This window comes from Symsagittifera roscoffensis, chromosome 4 (assembly GCF_963678635.1).
Source record: "Symsagittifera roscoffensis chromosome 4, txSymRosc1.1, whole genome shotgun sequence".
Lineage (NCBI taxonomy): Eukaryota > Metazoa > Xenacoelomorpha > Acoela > Convolutidae > Symsagittifera > Symsagittifera roscoffensis.
Window position 1 is genome coordinate 46,266,697 of NC_087065.1, and position 21,929 is coordinate 46,288,625.

Sequence of the window (21,929 nt, forward strand, 5' to 3'; positions counted from 1 at the left end):
AACAATAAGTCTAACGGACTAAATCGCTATGTACGGGCTTACAAATTTTTCCAGAATACCAGATCTAACGCTTGGATTCTAAAAACACTTTAGTGCGAAATTACAAAGATGATAAACTCTTATGTATCACCTTGTCATATCAACACATGTTTAAAGCTAATGAATTTTTTTATGCCGCTTTCATACTGTTTTTAGTAGGTGAACAAAACATTAAGAAATTTCAAAATATAAAAAATAGAACTGGAGCATTTTTAAAGTATAGTTTTTGTTTTCGACATTATCTTTCGGCCGACTCGACTTTTTGTTTCGACTTTGAGTTCGAATACAAGTGCTTCTCCACGATCAGTTTTCGGTCGAACCTTGACATGTATTCATTGACTTGTGTTTTTTTGTTCCTGTCTACTTTTCCTTAGCTGTTTCAATTTTTCTGCTGATTTGTTTAATATTCTGTTAATGAATCAGTACTTCAATTTAGTATGATGCAGTGCGAAGTCATCAAAGTAATTAATCACTCCGTAAACTGTAAAAGGTTTTTACCATATGATAAACAATAAGAAATTTTGTTTTTTCAGTTTTTTTGCTATTTTTTCAGTTTGAATTCTTAGTTTGGCCCCCACATGGGATCTACTTAGCAATCTCCACCCCTTTCAAGAAAAGGGGGGGGGGGGGGGGAGAGTGTTAAGTAGGTCAAAATGGTCGATGTTTCAACCAATCAGTATGCAGCAAAATTATAATTCTCAATAGAAAGCTCAGTGCTAATTTACTGTATTTATTTATAGTGGTGGAGATTCTTAAGTAGGTACCATAGAAAGGGTGGTGGTGGTGGGGGGGGGGGGGGTAGGGGGGGGGGGGAGATTGTTAAGTAGGTCCCATTACTTGTCTAAATACTGAAGTGGTGAAGTGTCTGAATACGCGGTTGTCTAAATATTTTTAGGATTCAATTTCAAAGCTCTATAACTGTAAACAAATAATTGCAGATAATTTTTTTTTAATTATGATTATTATTGAACCTCAAAATCTGTCGCTTCTGTTGCAGTAGTAGCACAAAGTAAATTGTTTGTTTATGATTCCAAACTGGCCAAACTGATATTTTTCAAACCCACATATTTTGCGAAAAACTATCAATAGCTTTAACATGATTTCAAATGATTTTGTCAAAAACGGCTAGTTGAAAATTCAAAAATTGTTTGGAGAAACAGATTTTCCGCCGCTGTCTTCGAAAGCCGGAGCAATAAATAAAAATCAACTGATTGGAATGAATATATAACAAGTTACCCTGTTCTTGTTTCAGGTCAAAACCCTGAATGCTCCGACTGCTCATCTGGTCCGGAAAACGAAGTTTTAAGATAAAATTGGGTTAATCGGAAGATATATACATTTTTGTGAAAAAAACAGTGGTGAATTGTTAAATCCCGAGAGAGAGAGAGAGAGAGAGAGAGAGAGCTGAGTTTATCTTTTAACTGCTGTTATGATCATACAGACTAAGATTACCACCCAGAGTTTTTGCTTCCGGGCGAAGGCTTTTCTTTGATTGGAAAAAAAATATTTAAAAATGTTGCCTGCGTAACGTTTAGAAAATTTTACCTTAAATTTTACTAAGAATGATCATGGCAGAGTTTTTTGAGGTTAAGTTGTGCAGTTCCTTATTTTTAAAATTCAACAGAACGACGGCAGCGGTGGTTTTCAGGTTAACGGTGCGACAGCTGATTCAAACATCAATTCTAAAAACGATTCTGTCAATAAACTCAGTGTGTGCAAATGTCAAATATCCTCGATATGCTGTTGTTTCTTCAACCGATTCAGCGTAAAATGGTTACATGTACGCTGTACGCCGTACGCTATTCATCACCAAGTCAAACCGATGTTTTGTTGTTTAAAAAGTACCATATGAAGAAAACTGAAACTGCCAAAAAATACTTTTACTATGATACTATAGTTGAACACGCGGTTGAGTAACTAAAATCTTAAGTTCACTCTGAAAAGTTGAATAACTTATAACATATGTCAAAAACGCAAACAAAAAACTACCATGTGCCAAAAACGCAGCGCCATTTTTTAATAATTTAAAAATCCCCTCTCTTTTCTACTGTCAGTTTTCTATTTATGATACTTTTCTTTGCGCATTAATTCAACTGAAATGAAAAAAGCCATAATTTTGCATCTGTTGGTACAAAAAGCCGTTTCTAAAAATCCGCACATGACGTCTGCTGAATAAATCTATTTTCATTCGCTAGTGTTGAACAAAATACAGGAACGTCTGAAGGAAAGCTGAAACATTTACTGGAAACCACATGGTCAAATATTGGTGTTGTTTTACTCAAGCAGAAGAAAACACAAAACGCTGCGGTCGCAAAACTCTGTATTTGTTTGAGATTCTTTGGAAAACACTCTCTTTACCCAGGTAGATACTGCGGGTATAAAATACTCTGCAGCCAAAGTTTATGTTTGTAGGTACTGTAGTTATCGTAAGTACAAGAAAAAATTTGGACCGTCAAACTACCTGGACCGCTTGAATATATGGCTCAAAATTGAATTTACTTTCAGCTAATCTAAATGCGCGCGCAGTGATATTTCACTTTACCTTTTACTTTCATATTATTCGCACTGGAAGACTTACTTTGAACAATTTTAACCCTTTTTCTTTGATTGTTGCGTGGTGTTTTATTCCCTGGTCAAAACCACTCAAAGAGAAAAGATAAAAATGAATTCGCTAATTGCTTCAAATTGTTGCGGTCAAAATGGATTAGCCTTCACATCAGGGACAAGAAAGATTCTTGTCAGAACTGGCAATGGAGATGAAAAAAGAAAGGATAATTACCATTTTCTGAATCTGAAAAAAGATAAAGATTTGGCTAGCCAGCAATTCATGGACTCGCCCGAAAGAAAGCTTCTTGTACGCCATGGCAGTTCGGTCAAATCAATGCGAAGGACGTTTGAGATGTTCGAGCTAAAAACAGTAAGTGGGATGAATAATTTTCTTCCAAACCTTCAACCAAAACGTGCATTATCGGATCATTTGCTTTTAAAATTTTCAAATTAAACGTGAAGAAACTGTCCTTTTTAAGGTCATCAAAAAACAGGCGAAAACGGACCAAAAGTAAAAATTGGTAATTGCAAATTTATAAAAAAAAAACTAGGCAGCAATACCGTACACAAAAAATGACATTGGTAAACTTTTAAAAACTTATTTCAGGAGACAAAATCCGACTCAGATTCGTGCAATAAGTCGGATTTGAGAAACCCCTTTGAGTCGGTTGAGAAATGTGAGCAAGACAGTCGGGAGAAGGAGGACAACGGAGGACGTAAGAGACGGCAGAGAATATCCGAGTTCATCTCTGAACAGGAGAGCAGATCCCCTGCTGCCAAGAGGGCGAAAAGTGGCACAGTGTACGACACAATCAAACACTTTGCTCTATCAGAGGACAAGTGAGTGAAAAAAAATTGTTTCAATTGAATGAGTCACTTTGAAGTCTTTGGAAGATAATTAACTTTATAGAAAATGTTTTAAAAGCCAAAAGTTGTGCAAGGCTTTATGAATCATATATCAGTACTTCACAATGATTGCAAAAAATTGTTTTCAGGTTTATATGACTTTAATGACTGATACAAAAACGGCATTTCCAATGATATAAAAGAAGTGGCTGGAGACATTGCCATTGGTTTGTTTTCAGGCGGTTTACATACTCCGTTCATCATAGTAGCATTCGCCAAAACTAATAAAAAAAAGAACGAGGTTTGCTTAGAAATTTCAGGCAACCGGTAAACAAAAAAGAAAAAAAGAAAAAAAAAATTGAAATCTTGAGATATATTATGACGTAGCTGTTTGTTATGTCAAGTAGACCCTCACCTCAGTGTTAAAAAAATTGATAGAAAAAATTGAGATTTGTTCGCTCAAGGCTATTTGGGCTTATTCTTGGTTGAGTATTAAGCGAGCCAGGCGCGTTAGCGCGCGTAGAGTGATAGCATCAATCTGTTTTCTTTTCCAATTCAAATCGCAAATTTAATTGATGCCAATTCCTTGCCAATTTCGGCAAGCTTGAGCATACAAACGGTCAAAAATGTTCGTTTTAGCTTAGTTGGTTTTTCGAAACGGTTTTCTAGGTGCTCTAATACCTCTTTCTCTCTGATACCGATCTGTAGCATTAAAAATTTCAAAGCTTCTGTTCTCTGCTTCATTGTTATCTAAAGTTTGCCAATCGTTAAGCGACAGTGGCGCAGATAGAGGGACCGCGCTTGGCACTATTTTTGGTGGCATTTTTTGCATAGGATTGGCAATTTAATAGCATCTCTAATTTCTTTCTTAGTGTTTAGCACTGTGAAACTTTCAACTTTTAAGGAGCCTTATCGCAGATGCGACGACGTGAGACTTCTAATCTCGTGATCGTGCGCATAACAATTTTTCTTTATTAAATTCTTAGCTTCTAATTTTTATTTCAACTTTTCGGAAGTGGTATTTGTCATTTTTTGCTTGTGTCGCGTCTCTGTTCATATTTATTGTCCGACCATTGAAAATGGGGAAGAGCTCTGTATTCGATTTGTTTTAGTTTTTTTCAGTTTTTTGCACGCAAAATCAAGTACCACAATTTATCATTGGAGTGCCTTGCCTTACATTATAACAAAACCCTTTCCGTCTTGATTCGAAAACCTTAAAAAATTTCAAAAAATAATTCCCAGTGTTGAGAAAACCGGCTTGAATTTTCTAAATTTTCGTCTAATTTCGCCCAAATAAAGTGACGATAACTTGTTGTTTCGAACAAAATCTAGCTTTGAAAGCTATATTTGGCACTTCTCTCATAAGAAGAGTTTTCTTCAGAAATTTCAAAAAAATGTTCGAAAAAATAGAAAAAACTCGAATTTTTTAAATACAAAAACTTTTTCGTTTTTCATTTTTTTGGTTGTTATTTTTTTAAAACGACAACTGTTGTCGGTTATGCCTAAATTACTTAATTTTTACCCTGGTATTTAGTTTTGCCATTACCCTTGGTACAAAAAACGACACTAATTCAAAGAACTTATTAGTTTAAATAAATTTTTCCTTTAATTTGTGATCTTGATCGGAATACTCTGTGCTATTTGCACAGCAACCGGCTAGCCTTTTTCAAAATTAACGACTGAAGTTACCTATTTGATTTTTTTTTGTATGAAATGAGTTATTCATATTTAAAGTTGTACCGGTCAAATTTTTTAAAAATCTTTTCTTTGATTCGAGATTCTTAGTCACGTTTTGTCCCTATCTTTTCTATTCTGTGTAGGGAGGTGTTTTTGTTCTATTCTGTGTACTGAAGTTCTCTTTTGAACTTTCGTTAAATTTGAAAAATTAATATTTATAAAGTTCAGTTGACGCAAACAGCTTATTTACCATTCCCAATTGTTTAGAAATTTTAGAAATTTTCCCAATTCTTTTCTTAAACTCTAAGGCTGAAGCTTTTTTCTTGAACTTAGGCCGTTTTATTGCTTCCTAATTTCATTTTCTTCGTTAAACTTGACTTTTAACTATCACTGAATTTCATTTTTGATTTAGTTTTTTTATTACGAAGAAATAATTTTTGTAACGCTATTTAAAAAAGGTGCAAGAGGATGTGTTTTTGAATTTGTTATGTTTCTTCTGCAAAGTTTCAGCTCCCAAATTGTCAGAATTAGAAAAAATTTTTGACGCTTTTTAAAAATATTGACGCATGAAGCTGAAAAATTTTCAAATAAATAATACTTGCATTAAGTTTTTTTAATCAAAATAAATAATTTACTTATTGTGCGCTTCATAGGTTTTATCAAAAGAAGATCACAGGGACTGTTAGTCTTTCCAAGTTGAAATTTTAAATCAAAAATAAGCTCTATTTAACCGCATAATTCCATTCTTTTTCTGATTTTAGTTACAACAATTAATAACAATCATTTGGGCACAGGATGCTTCTCTATTAACAAAATTTTTCTCTGCCAATATAAAAGTTTTTGACAAACTTTTCGATGCATCCTACAGTTATTGATGCTTTGAGATCCATCCTAGTTATGTTTCTCACTGGAATTCTCTGTTTGATAAAAACTTTGATAAAATGGACAAACTAAACTTGTTCACGCTCCATATCTAAACCTGCCTATATGTATCAGCGGCAAATTGGCCAGGGCTTAAAACTAAATTACTTTGTGCAACAAACTCCGCACCAAGATTTAGGAGTTGGAACTAAATACAATTAATTGAAGATCACTGAAATATTTTCTAGATAGTAAATCATTTTCGAAAAAGTAGGCGTTTTAATTATGAGTCTTAAATGATCCAATTGTGATTCAGTCAGACTTATAGAACCAAACCATTCGGTATCATCAATTATTTTTGAAACAAAAAGTCAATATAATTATTTTAGGTCTGTATTTTTCTGGTATTTACTGTTTGATCTTTCCGCATTTCCGAATTTTTATCATTGCATTTCAACCACGATCCACTTTCACGTCACAATATATTTCACTTGTTTTGACTATGGACTATCATAAAAAGATAATTCGATTATTACAAAAACTAGACCTTGCTTGTTGCGTCTGAGCGTCTGCTCATTTTTTGTCTCTGGAAATTTTGGCAGAAAGACTCTTCAATTATACTATTTTGCCAGTTTTGCATTAAATTTTAGATGTGAAGGAGTATCTTTTAGGGTGTCAGGACAAAAGATACCATACCAAAAGCTCCCATGACAAAAGATACCATACCAAAAGATCCCTTGTATAAAAATCGCCCATACCATAAAATCCCATGCCAATTAAAAGATTCCATAAATTATGAACAAAAATCATGATCAAAGTGTAAGCAGAAATAAATCTAGAGTAATGATATCTCAATTAGGTTCGCGCTATTGAAAAACAATGCAAATTTAAAATAACTAAATTTAAACTGGACTCATTTTTGGGATTAACATAATGCCAACATGTGTTTAATTTAGTGTTAATATGGCATTGAATTAGAACAACTTAATTGAAAATGTATACACTCTGCATTCATTATCTCCCTCTTTAACTCATTGATAAGTCAAAAATGAATTCTTTTACTTGGGGAACCTCACAAAAAGGCCAAACTCTGATTATTTTTGATGGCCATGAATTTCCAAAGAAATGCGATACGAAGACAACGACCCACTGGCGCTGCAGCAAATGGAGATCGTATAAATGCCCGAAAACTTTAATCACTTGTGGGTGCGATATAATCTCACAGAGCAACGAGTATAGTCATGAGCTCAACGCAGGACGCTCAGAAGCTCGGCAACTAGTTCAACAAATGAAGGAGACAGTTAGGAATCAATTAAATCCGGTAAACAGCCAGATAATTGCAGCTAGTTTGCAATTGGTGCAGGACGAAAAAGCAACCCAACTGTCTTTGCCCTCCCGGTCGGCGCTATCTCGAACTTTAAACAGAAGTAAGCAAACAACATCCCTGCCCACTATTGCCACAGATGACCGTCATTTCGAAATACCCGATCGTTTTAAGCAATTTTGTCTTTTTGATAGCGGAAAACAAGATACGGAACGCATATTAATTTTTGGCGACATTGAGAACCTGCACAAAACCTGGCTTATAGACGGTACTTTCAAAATTTGCCCCAGTCAATTTTACCAGCTGTACACTGTACACATCCAGATTGGCGTGTTTTATCCACCTTGCGTCTACGCTCTGCTTAGCAATAAGCGCTTATCAACCTATAACAAATTCCTAACCGCACTCAAATCGCTTATCGGTGACGTAACCCCGGAAAAAATTTTGATCGACTTTCAAATTGCGGCTCTGAGTGCTTTTACCTCTCATTACGAAACTGACATTAAGGGATGCTATTTTCACCTCTGTCAGAGCTTTATGCAAAAAATATCCAAATTTGGCCTTAAAAAGACGTACGAATCAAACAGCGAGCTTGTCTTAGCCCTGAATATGATCCCTGCGCTTAGCTTAGAAAAATTCAACTGGATTCCTACAATCAAAAGTTCAACATTTTGAAGGCATCCAGCGGCACTATCAACTTATCCCGGAAGAAGTACCGTGATCTGAATGAAAAAGTTCAACAGATAACAAGTTCATACACAGACTCTAAGTTATTGTCTTATATCCGTTCACTTGCCCATTTAACCTATTAAATTTTGTTTTAGTTTTTGTCTAATTTTTCCTAAATTTAAATTTGTTTGATCAACTTTTTTATAGACGTCTCCTTGCACCCTCCCGGAGAACGCCGAAACGCAATAATACGACTCGCATTCGAAAATGCTGTCTCTAGCAATTTGATCCCAGAGCAATTGCTCTTATTTACGGGACGCTAGGTTGGGGGTAGGGGCCTGACGGCCCTTTGAGTATTGCGCCTAGCGAAAAAAGGTTGATCAAAATTGAGAATTGATATTTTTTATCAAATAGAATGGCAAGTGAATCGTAATGAAAATGATTTCAAAGCTTTAGAATTTTGCAAAACTCAATTTCAATTTTGTACCGACTTGAGTTGTCTGGAAAATCAGGCCATTTTTGGCAAAGTTGGTTTTGATTAATTGGAAATCCTTTTCAAGTTCAATTATAGTCTAAGCTGTTTTGAAGTTTGAGTTTCATTTTAAAGGCCAAGTGATTAGCAAGGTCATTTAAGTTCGAAATTTGTGCAGCAAAAATTTTGCCGTTTCTTTGATTTTAACCGACGCTTTGTTTTTGCTTTGATCGATTAACCGCTTTATTTTCAATTCTCAGGTTCTTTGTTATTTTATTATGGTATCTTATGTCGTGGGCGATTTTAGAACGAGGTATCTTTTGGAATGGTATCTTATTGACTGGGATCTTCTCGTTTGGGATCTTAAGGTAAGGGATCTTTTGTCATGTAACCTCTTTTAGATATTATCCTTGGGTCTTGGACAACAAGCTGATGAGACTCCAAGCCGAAGTTTGAATTTTATTATCACCCCAAAAATCTTTTTTCCATCTGTAAGCAAGGTTTTTCAAAAGTTCAGGCAAGTTTTGCCCATAATGAGTGTTATTCAGAACAATGCACCCCTTAGGAATGACATTCGTAGTTTACATCAGCCAGATTTTGAAATGCGTAATTTAAAAACCTAAAAACCGCCTTCAGCAATGTTTTAGTTTCTAACTTTCCTAAACATCAATCAACATCAAGAAAGATCATGAACCTAAAAAAATTTTCAAACTAGTCTTTAAATTAACCAGATTTTGCGACTTTTTGAGAAAATGTTGGGCTTGAAGTCCTTTTTTTACAATTCGGCTTAAAGTCCCGTCGGCTTGCCGTCCGCCACCCATTATCATTAGTCGCCGAAACTCGTTTGCTCAGTTTTACAGAGAAATTCTAAATTTCAAATATAAAACGTCATCATGTATATTCAAAACAAGCGGTTACATATCAGTATTTAGACAACCGCGTATTCAGACTGGTCAGTATTTAGACAAATACTGTTTCAACCAATCAGAATCGAGACAAAGAAGAAATTAATAAAAAATTATTATTTATTTTGGATTATTTATGTCTTTTCTCGATTCTGATTGGTTCATACAGTATTTGTCTAAATACTGGCTGCACTCCAAAACAAGGATACCCAATTCCTGTGTTAGTACCACAGAAGGTGTCGAACGTAGAATTATAAAATCGAAAATTGACATTTTTAATTTTTCTAGAAAAACTGAACATCTTAGAGAAAAATGAATTTCTTAAACACCATTTCATTTTCAGCTTTGATATTTTCTTGCGCAAGAGTGCTGGATAAAATTTAACTCTGCTCGCTAGCTTTACTTGCTCGATATCCAATTAAGATGCAAATATTTGAAATCGTTTTTTTTCTCGATACCTAAGAACTTTCACGAGAGTAAAACTTGTATCGCTCGATCTATTCTGATGATTCTCTGTGGCACCTGATTTTGAGTGAATGAAAGCATAAAATTTTTTATTTGGAGACAAAAGGTTATGCCCACTTCTGGTGATCCGAAAGATAAACAAAACGACACAAGTAATAAAAGTTTCGCATCATTGACCGAATACAGTTTTCTCTGCTAAAATTCAGCCTAAGACCAGGAACAAAGTTTAGATAAGTTTCACTCTTTGCTCAATTGTTCACTGTGACATGGTTGTGTGCTTGTTTAATAGTTCTGAATATAAAAGATTAACAATGAGTTGGGTTAAAGGAATTGACCTCGATAGAATTTTGAAATCAATGAGACACGGGCTTTTTTGTATGTTAAGTATCTATGATGTTTCTGAAATGTAAAAACTTATTCCACGGGGCGGATTTAGGGGGGGGGGGGGGGGTGCTCGTTAACGCGCGCCGAAAAAATCGCGTTATTTTGACCAAAAAAACGCGATTTTTTGGTCAAAAACAGGGACTAATATGTGCTTAGGGCTTAGGGAGAGCTCGAAAAATCAATTCGGTCGACCTAAAAAACAGGTCGACAAAATTTTGGAAAACTTTTTGAAAATTCGCGCCCATCCCCCCTCGAGAAAATCCTAGATCCGCCCCTGATATTCCATCAATGTTTTTAACTGATCTTTTTTCTGATAAGAGCACAAAAGCACTGCTTAGATTTGATACATTTTATGAGATTTACTATAAGCCTTACAAAATTACTAATGATTTTAATACATAATGATTTTGAACTAGGGTTGTTATAAAAAAAAGTAAAAATTAGCACTGGAAAAAATATAAGTCCCATTATTTCAATAGCGTACAAGCCACGTTGTGAATTTTGATGAAGACAGTTTCAAAAACAACAACTTTTCGACTGCAATCACAACTTGATTTATCAAGAATATCAAATACCTTATTTTGTACTAATTAATAGGCATTGAAAAAACTCATATTGAAGTGAAATTTGAAAGTTATTTGTAGTTAAATAGCCCAGAACGCGGCAGTAACAAGGAAAATGCAGCTAAATACTCAGCTAAATATCGATGCATGCAGCCTTATTTCTCCAAAATGCTGAGCTCCAAAATTGATCACTTTTCAAAACTAATTTATTTCTGCTGAATTTTTTTCTCAGATGATAACTCTAATCAATGAAAGAGCCTTTAAGTGAAGAGGCATTTAGATAGATATATGGGCCAGTTTGCGCTAGTTTTTAGAGGCAGGCTTCGATAGGCCAGTTGAGCTGTTTCAGGATACCCTGTTTGGGACGTCTCCCGTGCCCGTATATCTCCAGTTGACATTTGGGATCGGCGGATCTCCAGCCGACCTCGCCGGTGGTTGTTCGGGGGGCGGGTCCCGAGTGCTCCACTTTGATGTAGCGGCTGATAGGGGTCACTGACCTCACTCGGAGTGTAGTTGGGAGGTCAAGTTTCTGGACAGGTGTTTTGGGCGGGTATTTGTCTTTGATAAGGTCGAGAGGATTACCTAAAAGCGTGGCTTTGTTTATTGTACCGGATGAGACACATTTCTGACCGGGTTGTTGGAAAAAAGGGTTGCTTTTTCTGAAATTGGCTATTTAGATTGGAAACAATGGTGTGACTAGGGTCTCAAAAATCTCCGTGGGCTTCGAAATATTTCGAAGCTCAAAGAGAGTTTTGACTTCAGAAGATTTCATAAGTCATATTTGTCCCCTATAATATGTACAGTGGCGTCGTGGGTAATTTTTTAAAAACTGAAGGGTTTGTTTGTAAAAGTGATTAACATTAGTACAAAGGGGCCATTCTTGAAACACTTCTCTTATGAAACCTCCCAGTTTTTCAAGGATTAAAGGTGAAAACGTATAGTTGGTTTGACTTTACCTTTGAGAAAACTCCATTGACCATTCCAGATTTTGGCTGAATTTTCCTCATTTTTGACATAATCGCTCCATATTTTGTCTCTTCCCACATAATCGACCTCGTTGAACAGTTTCGAATCGTCAGCTACCTGCTGCACCATTTTTAAACTATTTTTTGAAAAAAGAAATTGCAAAACCAAATAATTATGATACTGTTTTTTTTTTGTATTAATTCAAAGATTAAACGTGGTTCCAAAACAGAAAAAGCACGTTTTTGAAGCTGAACAGTTGCTGATAGTATTGGTGTAATTTTGTATGGTGTCTTATGAATATATGCAGCGAGAGCAGTTTAGCATTGCGTGCAATAAAAACGAAAAACAAAACATCTCTTAAACAATCAGACTATGTGTACCGTACATGTCTGAGAATGGGGATATTTTTCATAAGCAGGTGGTCGGCGATGAGCATTTGACTTTCTAATGAATTATTTATAGAGGCAGCCGTTATGGCTACTCAATGTTATGGTACCAAAAAAAAAAACAGTCTGAATGATCAACCTTCCTTATTCTGGATCTAAAAGAAACACGATAGACAATGATTTGGTTGTTCATTTGATGATTTTTCAAAATGATCTGTAGATGGACCTTTTTGTATGCAGCGGATTGAACAAAGAAAAATTGCAGATTAAACTGCTGATTTAAAAGAATTTTTGGTTGCATAACTTTTCAAAACTTTTTGCTGAAAAACTATTAAGAAAATTGGAACTGTTTTCTTTTGCTTTTACATTGAACGGCTTGCTTTTTTCGTATTTTAATGCCATCATCAAGATGCTCATTGTGAAACGGTGAGGTAATATGTCCTTCTTTTTTAAGGAATAGCGAGGTGGCATTGAGGAAGGCGATGAAACCTTCAGAATCCTACCAACTACTACTAGAATGGATCAACAACCGCATCAAACACTACTCGGTAACTAAACTACAAACTAGGGAAATAATACAAACTAATAAAATTCGGGGAATAATTCCTTCTTCCAAGACTGAATCGTGTTTTGCAAAATCGATTATGGTTTTCTTTGCTCAAAGCTCATCAAACAAGGAGATAATAAAACGGCTAAATAATGAATAAAACGGCTAATCGAAATGATTCTTTGGGTGCTGTTGCAGGCGTTTTTGCCCCAAATATGCGACTTGTCGGTGGCCACTTTCAACTGTGGCTCAGTGCTAGCTGCCTTGGCTCATAGTTTCAACCCATTCGGGGCCACATCCTACTTCCAACTGACCAAACGCACACGACGGGACAAATTCATATACGCATGGGACGCTTTCAGGTAAAAACTATATAGTATAGACTCCCAAACAACAAAAACTTTCTCTTTTCGGCTTTTGCTAAAGTTCATAGCTATAATAGGCTTTAGACAAAGGTAATGAAATCAATTCTCCGTTCAAAGATGTTCCTAAACGGGAGAAAAGTCCTTTGACGATCTATCAGGTTATTTCTTCATAAACAAGCAAATTTCGGAGAAGCTCGCGCCGAATAAGCATTTTTTGGTCAACCCTCTCGAAAAGAGCCCAAAAACGCCTTTTTTGACTATTTCAAAAATTGCTTGTGGTGCAGAAATTTTGCCAAAACGGACCTCATAGTCGTTTAGCAGAGCTCGGAAAATCATTTTGGCTAACCTAAAAAAACGGTCGGCAAAAAGTTTGAAATATTTTAGAAAATTGGCCCCTCACTCGAGAATGGTTGAACGCTTTTTTCGAGAATAGTTAAACACCTGGCATCAATGGTTAAACGCTTTTCGTGCAGTAGCAATTTCGCAATTTTTAATGCTATTTGTTTTTTTAAATTTTGGCAAAGTCTAATCGTGTCACGTTATCAACCATAGTCGGTAATTGATGCCATCTTGAATATCTGAAAAAAAATCGGAACTAATTTCGTAATTATTTTTATTAAAAATCATTATGTTAAACCTCTGATCAAATATATTAAGCCTTTGTTGCAGAGAAATGACAGGCGAAGCCCCGGTGTATAGTCTAGACGACGCGCTTAACTCCCCATCGCAGAAATTGGACCGCAAGTGCCTTCTAGCAATGCTGTTTCTTATCAGAGAGAAGGTTATTTTGCTGAACTTGAAGCAGTACAGACAGTGACATAGATTCAAAAATTGCGCAAACAAGAACAAATGCAATGTTCAAATGTACAAAACAGTAAAAGAAAAAGTTCAATTACTGGAAAGTGTAGATATAACGTTGAATGTGGAGTGGAAACTTGAGATATCTTCTAGAAAATACCATCGTGACTTCGAATGTTTCAACAATTTTAAGTTTTTATAATTAATTCAAGGTTTTAGCCTAGCATAGGTTTGCAATATTTGAGTGGGTAATATTCTTAAATACTAAAATATTCGATTTTAAATTGTTTGAAATTAATTATAATGCTGAATATTGAATTTAATATATACACTTCGCCACAAAACTTGATGTTTCCAATGAACTTATGCAAGTAAACGAATTTTCTAAAGGTTTTTATTTTTTTATATTATTCAAAAGGTATTGTTGTCCTGAGCCTAAATTTGAAACGATATTTCACCTGTGATCATTTTTCGTAAAGTTATGGGGGTTTAAAGATTGCCATTTTGACCAATTTGGGACAATTAACGCGCGATTATTTCGCGCTATTAACGCGTAAGCGGAGATTTAATCCGTCTTAAAAATCGTTCCAAATTGGTTGAAAGAAGCTTATTTGCCATAATTAATTTGTTATAAGGAGCGAAATCTATTTTTTTTGTAGTTTATGTGGCGCGTGGGGAGATGATTTTCATAGAAAAGATTTCAAATTAAAACAAGACTGCTCGTATCAGGGCGAAGCCCTGATTGTTCCGACTGCTTTTTAAGGTTTATGGAGCAGCAGTAATAACATAAAAAATTTAAAAAAATTAAAATGAAATGAATTTTTTTTTCTAAAATTTGAAAATTTTTATGAAAATCATCCCTCCACACGATATATAAAGCACAAATAGATAGATTTCGTTACTTGTAACAAATCAATTATGGCACATAAGCTTCGTTCAACCAATTTGGAACGATTTATACGACGGATTAAATCTCCGCTAACGCGTTAATAGCGCGAATTATATCGCGCGTTAATTGTCCCAAATTGGTCAAAATGGCCAAAATGGCAATATTTAAACCCTCACAACTTTACGAAAAATGATCACAGGTAAAATATCTTTTCAAATTTGAGCTCAAGACAACAATAGCTTTCGAATGATATAAGAAAATTCCGTCAAAAATGGCTAGTTAAAAAGTCGAAATTTGTCTGAAGAAAAAAAAAACCCACTCCGAGCACAAATATTCCGTTACTTTTGTATCGAAAGTCGGAACAAAAACAATTCATATTTTTCTTACATCTAATTTGATAATGATATTTATGTTATTACTGCTCCATAAACCTTAAAAGGCAGTCGGAACATTCAGGGCTTCGCCCTGATACGAGCGGTCTTGTTTTAGTTTAAGATCAGTAAAATTTAGTGAAGCCAAAAAACTGCTAGCCATTCAATTTTTAAGAGCCAATAACCACAGTAAACTTATTCTGCAGGCCTCGATGATTTTTTGTTTTTTTTCAGGGAAAAGTCTTTTAGTTTTTTCACGCTCAGATTGATATTTCACGTTCATTTTTTTGTGAAAAGGAAGGCAAACTCCACTATCAAACAGCAAAGTGTAAAGTTTGCAAAAACGTGTGATCAAATTTTATTTTCTAAAGTGGATTTAAGTTTCAGTTTTTCCAAAGGAAAAAAAATTTACCTTTTGATCTAGTTGTGTTTCAAATTGAGTTGAATTTATCAAGAAAGTAGCAGTAACTTTAATTTTATATATTTTCTTACCTTGACGTTTGAATGTTGAATTTTTTTCGAAAAAAGCCAGTGTTTTGTTTTCTTGTGTTCTTTGATTTCTCTCTAAAAGTATTCTGACAATGCGTTTTTGTATTGAAACTGCTTAACTAGCACTTTTCTTCTCAATTCATATCCGATCCGACTAAAAAATTTAATAATAGGATATTTGCTCGAAATAATTTTGTTATCGGAACAAAGTTTATTTTCTGCTGAATACAAATTGCAACCGAGTTTTAATGTGCTGTTTTATGGTTTTCTGCCAAGATGATAGTTACTTCATCCATTTTGAGTTTTAAAAAAATTTTGTGCGGAGACAGGGCTTATTTTAAATTCTTAACTAAAGAGTTCAAGAAATCAGACGCAGCAGATGAGAAAACTATTCTTTTTGAAGGGATAATTCCCAAATTGTAATAGTTTTTTCGATGTTTTGTAAATTAAAAAACCAACCATCAACCCAGATAAGTCTTGCAGTGCAAATAAAATTAAAATTGCACCAGAAATGGTACAGTTTCACTTTTGCAACTATGCATTGGCTATGCTTAGCAATAATTTTAATTCAACATTTTGAGCAAAAACAAATTCATATCCAGGCTGACACCCGCATCTTGCGCAACTAAGCTACCATTATGTTATATCAACGCCATAGCCACATTGTATCAAAGAAATAGTGTCAAATTTATTTTCGGATCACAGTCAAATCTATGAATATAATTGGTTGATTGTTGCCTACACTGCAGTTCCCAGTTTTCAAATTTCTCTTACTGAAACACCGAAATAAAACAAAGCCAAAATCCAAAATTTGTTGTGAAACTTTTTGCATAATGAAAAATTTAAACACAGGCAGTTCACAGATTTCAGTCTCAGAAATTTTCGAAACAGAGGCTTTGTAGCCATTTACAAACACTTACATTGTTTTGTTATAATTTTGTGTGAAGTACTTTTTTCTATCTGACTTGGAAACTAGCAATACGTAGTTTTATCTTCGATTTCAATGCTGTTTAACCTGTTGGTTTTTCCATTTAAGAAAAATTTCAGTTTTTTTTGTTCAGAATGAAACACGAATATAAAGCAAAACACGAAAAAGAGACCTGGAAAAAATGCTTGTCACATAATTCTGTTGTGAAAAAAATGCTTCTCATGTAATTTTCATAGTTTTTTTTCATTCTATGAAACTTTCTGATAAACATTTTATCCAGAGTATGCAAATGTATGTAAGCGTTTTGTGTGAAGCATCATGTACAGTTGATAATACGAATCAAATTTTGAACAAAAAATTGCATTAAAACAATAGAAAAGTTAAAGGGTCGTTCTCCTTTAGCAATTGCCAAAAATTTGGTTTTTTGTCGAATTGTTTCTTTATTACATCTCATCTGACACTAAATATTGATTTATTTTTGGAGGAAATACGGAAAAAATTAAAAACGAGATGGTTTTACGCTGTTCTGCTATTTAGACAGCTAGTTAAAGCAAAACTTCTGGTTCCTATTTAATCAATTTTATCCATTTTGCGGACTGGATTTTTTATTAAAAACAAAAACTTTGAAACTTCAATTTATTGTCAATTGATTACTTGATACTACTTTACTTTAACGGTTACGTCACTGCTTAATGATCAAACATAACTATAATTACACACTAAAATAAGGAAGTAAATCGGAACCAAAGCCAATTCTTTTTTGTGAACATTGTCTGAATAAATAAGTGCCAACATTAAGTTATTCTGGAGTTCGTTTGAATGCTTCTGGATTCCATTCTCACCAAATAATTGTGATCTTTTTACAATTGCCGACTTGTCATCAATTGGTAATACTTCGCTGGGTTTTACTTCGACGTACGAACAGCCCGGTATCACAGGTGCACTGTAAACAAGCAAAACTGAGAAAAAGTTTCTGGGTCCAGCTATACACTCAACTTAAGTTTCTACCAAAATTTTTGAAAAGAAGAACACATCTTGATTTTCGATCTGTAATCGAACATAATGCAATTCAGGTCGAACAAAACTCAAAAACATATTCCAAAGCAATTGACTCATTGTAGAAATCAAAGCTGGTTAAATGTTGTAATCAAATTTATAAAAACTTTTCAATAGACTGAAAAAATGACAAGATCTACCCTCTATGATATTATCAAATTTTGGTGTCAAAGATTTCTTCGTTTATTCAGGATTTGAAAAGGCCATTTTTCAGCATCTGCACTAAAATTTGCATCGGAGTGGTTGCTGTCTCAAAAAATTGCATCGGAGTGGTTGCTGTCTCAAATAAGCGGACTTAGAGTTTCATGCGTTGCGAAACAATCTAGGCGAGAAAATTGAAATGATCGATGTGAAAATTTTGTTTAGCTCAGCTGTTTCTAACCAAATCACGAGGTTTGAAAAAATGTATAAATGGTGAAAACCTGAAAAAAAAGTCTGTAAAACCAAAAATTGGTATTTTCATAGAAGTTGGAAAAAATGGAATTATTTCGAGTTTAACTCTGTACAAAATAATCCTTGAAACAAGCATTTCAGAGACTGAAAACTTTGAAGTAAAGCCGAACTCTGGAATCACTGTTTCGAGGATTATTTTGACCATTGTGTATCTGAAAACCTGAAAAAATTGCTGATTGAAATGCTAATATTGAAAGTTGACTTGTTACACTGAAAAAAACAACAAAACCCATCAAACTATCTGCAGTGAATGATTCATTTTCGTTATAACGGGCAATATCTAAAAAACCTTTAGTTTTCAAATTCCGTTATTTATGCAGTCTCCCTAGTGACAGACTGAACATGAATGTCATTCAATTTTGAAAAGGAATCTATGGAAAAGTGCTCGTCATGTTTTTTCCTTTGATCAATATCTGAACAGCTGAAAATCGCAGAAGACTGAACCGCTCAAAATTTCTCCAAAATTAGGCGAGTTTGAGGAATCCGCAACCGTATTTGCGGAGTCCATATCAGTTTGTGGAAATCAAAAACGAATGATAAGACATGTGTATAGTTAAATTGAGCTGTTGCAAAATCCTCAATTGTAAGCGGAATCCGCAAATTGTAAGTGGAATTCGCAAATTGTAAGTGGAATTCGCATTGTGTTTGCGGATTCCGCTTACATATATGTATATATGTAGTAGCGTTTGAAGATATTTTCTTTAATATCTATATCCTTTAATATCCAGCAAATTTGATTTCGTTTACTACATTGCACAACTGCCAGTTGAAATGCCAAACCTTTGATCTCAATTCCTGTCAAACAACTTAATATAACCAAGTCCCTTAAGAATAGGATATTTATAGATCTAAAATTGTTTAATAATTATTGCGAGTGAGCTATTCAAAAAAGTGTAGCATCATATATTGAAACAAAAAAACTGCCCTCATGATCTGATTTTTCTAGAATTGGAATCTGCTAGATCAGTATTTAGGATTGATGAAATCCCAAACACTGGCCATTTTTTGGGATCGATAGAAACCCAAATACAGATCTAAATTGGCGATATGCTGTGCGTTGTGTTTCGAAACACTTTCAAACCGATGACTCCGAATAATGATTTTATTCGTTGTTGTGTTTTCAAAACTGCGATCCAAAAAGTTGTTTGCTGGGAGATGTATCCCAAAGACTAAAAGATGACATCCACAAATTTAGTTAACCAATGTTTCAAGGTTTGTTCGTGGATTCTGCTAACGATGGTTAAAAATTTGCTTTTAAAATCCTTATTGCTAAAGATAAGATTTCCAGCTCTAGCTTTCAATTGTCCATATGCAGTTTAGTAATAAACAAAAATTGGAATCCAGTCACAGTTTGCGGATTTCATTTAAGTTTTGTGGAATCCAATTACAGTTTCGGACCCGGAACAACTAGCTATATTCGCTTGTTGCGGAATCCGCGACACAACAAATATGCCGACAAAATTTACGTTACAGTTATTTGTACGCGGAATCCAAGGAAGTTTTGTGAGTGGAATCCATTTACATATTGTAACATGTTCGAAGAGTAGTTTCTGGCATCCAGAAACATACAGACACAAAATTGTGCACCTATCCAGTGCACAGCTTGGCCTCGTAATGACACTCTATATGTCAAACAATTCATTAAGATTTTTTATAGCCTTGGGCCCGGCCCCCACCTTGGGCTGTTTTCAATAGGCAGAAACGTTCCACCCATCTTGCTGCAGCCGGTCCCATCTTGAGGAGGCGAATAACACTTGGACTCCTCCAAAGATCACCGAGGTAGGAATCGATTTCTCGACCTTCGTGTTTAAAGTCGCGCGTCTTGTCCTTTCAGCCACGACAACTCTATTATATAGAGTGTAACCCTGAGTTCAGAAGCTCGCATCAAATTTACACGACTGCTGCGGTCAGTATTAATTCGGCCAATACAGCGAACGGTAGAAATTGGATCTTTGCCCTTCTTTTTGAACAATGTCAGATATTTGCCCAAGTAAAACTGTTTTTTGGATGTTTGACATATCGGATATTTGCATGGTACCCTTTGACTTTATGGCCATGCTAACTAACCAGTCAGTAGAGCATAATAAGATTTACATACTTTTTCTAAAAACTTCAAAAATGGACTTTTTGCTGAGCAACCTGCTATTCTTGTTAAACAGTGCTAATTGTTCCGACTTTCGATAAGAAAGTAACGAAAAATTTGTGCTCGGTGTGGGTTTTTTTTTCTTCAGTTAAATTTCGACTTTATAACTATCCTTTTTTGACGGAATTTTTTTTATATCATTCGAAAGATATTGTTCTCTTGAGCTCAATTTTGAAAAGATATTTCACCTGTGATCATTTTTCGTAAAGTTGCGGTGGTTTAAAGATTGCCATTTTTGCCAATTTGGGACAATTAACGCGCGATATATTTCGCGCTATTAACGCGTAAGCGGAGAGTTAATCCGTCTTAGAAATCGTTTCAAATTGGTTAAAAGAAATAATTTGCCATAATTGGTTTGTTACAAGGAGCGAAATCTATCCTTTTGTACTTTATATGGCGTCTGGGGGGGATGATTTTCATTAAAAAATCTCACATTAAAAAAAAATTTTCTTTTGTTTTATTTCATTGAATTCTTTAACGTTATTACTGCTCCATAAACCTTAAAAGGCGATCGGAACATTCAGGGCTTCGCCCTGATACGAGCAGTCTTGTTGTTCCGACTTTCGATACGAAAGTAACGGAATATTTGTGCTCGGGGTGGGGTTTTTTTTCTTCAGACAAATTTCGACTTTTTAACTAGCCATTTTTGACCGAACTTTTTTATATCATTCGAAAGGTATTGTTGTCTTGAGCTTAAATTTGAAAAAATATTTCACCTGTGATTGTTTTTCATAAAGTTATGGGGGTTTAAAGATTGCCATTTTGGCCAATTTGGGACAATTAACGCGCGATATACTTCGAGCTATTAACGCGTAAACGAGATTTAATCCGTCTTAGAAATTTTTCCAAATTGGTTCAAGGAAGCTTATATGCCTTAATTGATTTGTTAAAAGGAGCAAAATCTATCACTTAGTACTTATTATGACGTGTGGGAAGATGATTTTAAAAAAAAATTTAGAAAAAAAATTCATTTTTTTTGCATTTAATTTTTTTATGTTATTACTGCTCCATAAAACTTAAAAAGCAGTCGGAACATTCAGGGCTTCGCCCTGATCCGAGCAGTCTTGTTTCATTTATAATTGAACACAGGGAACAAAAATTACAACTTAATAAAAGCTCATACGAAAAGATGGACGAGAAAGCTTAAAAAAATGAAACCAAGTTCTGAAACACTTATGACTCTTACTTGCCACATGCCCTCATGTAACCCGGCCATAGATTGCACAGTTGTGTGAACTGCTGGTCGTTTATGATTGTATACTTATTTGTCTTGCCACTCCGGTACAGTCTAGGTTCTACCAAACACACCAGAGCCGCAGTAGATCGCAGTATCTTCAGGCCACATCCTACCCACTTCGAATGGGAGGAAACTATCTGAAAAAAAGCAAGCAATTTTCGGCTACTTCTTCGAGTGTGCATCAAAGGAAGGACTCTAAGAATATGGTTTTTCCAAAAACATCTCTAAAGGTGGTTTTCGTCAACCTCAGCAAAGGTTTGAGATCTTTTACAGAAGTATTAGTTGGCAGCAGTTTTTTTTAAAAATGTCTTTAAAATATTTTTAAATTGACTTATTAGTATCGAGCTTGGATTCATCAAACTGAAAGAAGCAAACAACATCAAAACTGTGAAAACGTGCAAAATACCCCTACCAATGCAAAAATGTGTGCATTTGTATTGATAGTACAGGCGTCGAAGCTGTATGTCTCTCCAGGGTATATGTATAGGGGCATGTACGTCTGCACCCAATATTCAACTGCCATATCCGACAATTTCTGCGCCAGGTAAG

At 34.8% G+C, this 21,929-nt stretch overlaps 3 protein-coding genes across 3 annotated transcripts in view; 1 reads left to right on the top strand and 2 right to left on the bottom strand.

The window, feature by feature from the left end:
* The window catches only part of LOC134843793 (uncharacterized), a 331,722-nt gene that overhangs the window by 117,617 nt on the left and 192,176 nt on the right, over positions 1–21,929 (bottom strand). The gene's annotated exons all lie outside the window — the stretch shown is intronic.
* LOC134844128 (uncharacterized) lies at positions 1,901–14,150 on the top strand. The gene is made up of 5 exons (XM_063860643.1): positions 1,901–2,956; positions 3,194–3,426; positions 12,559–12,652; positions 12,850–13,013; positions 13,686–14,150. The coding sequence occupies exons 1-5, from the start codon at positions 2,702–2,704 to the stop codon at positions 13,831–13,833; spliced, it is 894 nt and encodes a 297-aa protein (XP_063716713.1). The 5' UTR covers positions 1,901–2,701; the 3' UTR covers positions 13,834–14,150.
* On the bottom strand, positions 10,941–12,041 carry LOC134844133 (ciliary microtubule inner protein 1-like). Its single transcript, XM_063860649.1, has 2 exons — positions 11,709–12,041; positions 10,941–11,334 (listed from the first exon to the last, which is right to left on the bottom strand). The coding sequence occupies exons 1-2, from the start codon at positions 11,845–11,847 to the stop codon at positions 11,063–11,065; spliced, it is 411 nt and encodes a 136-aa protein (XP_063716719.1). The 5' UTR covers positions 11,848–12,041; the 3' UTR covers positions 10,941–11,062.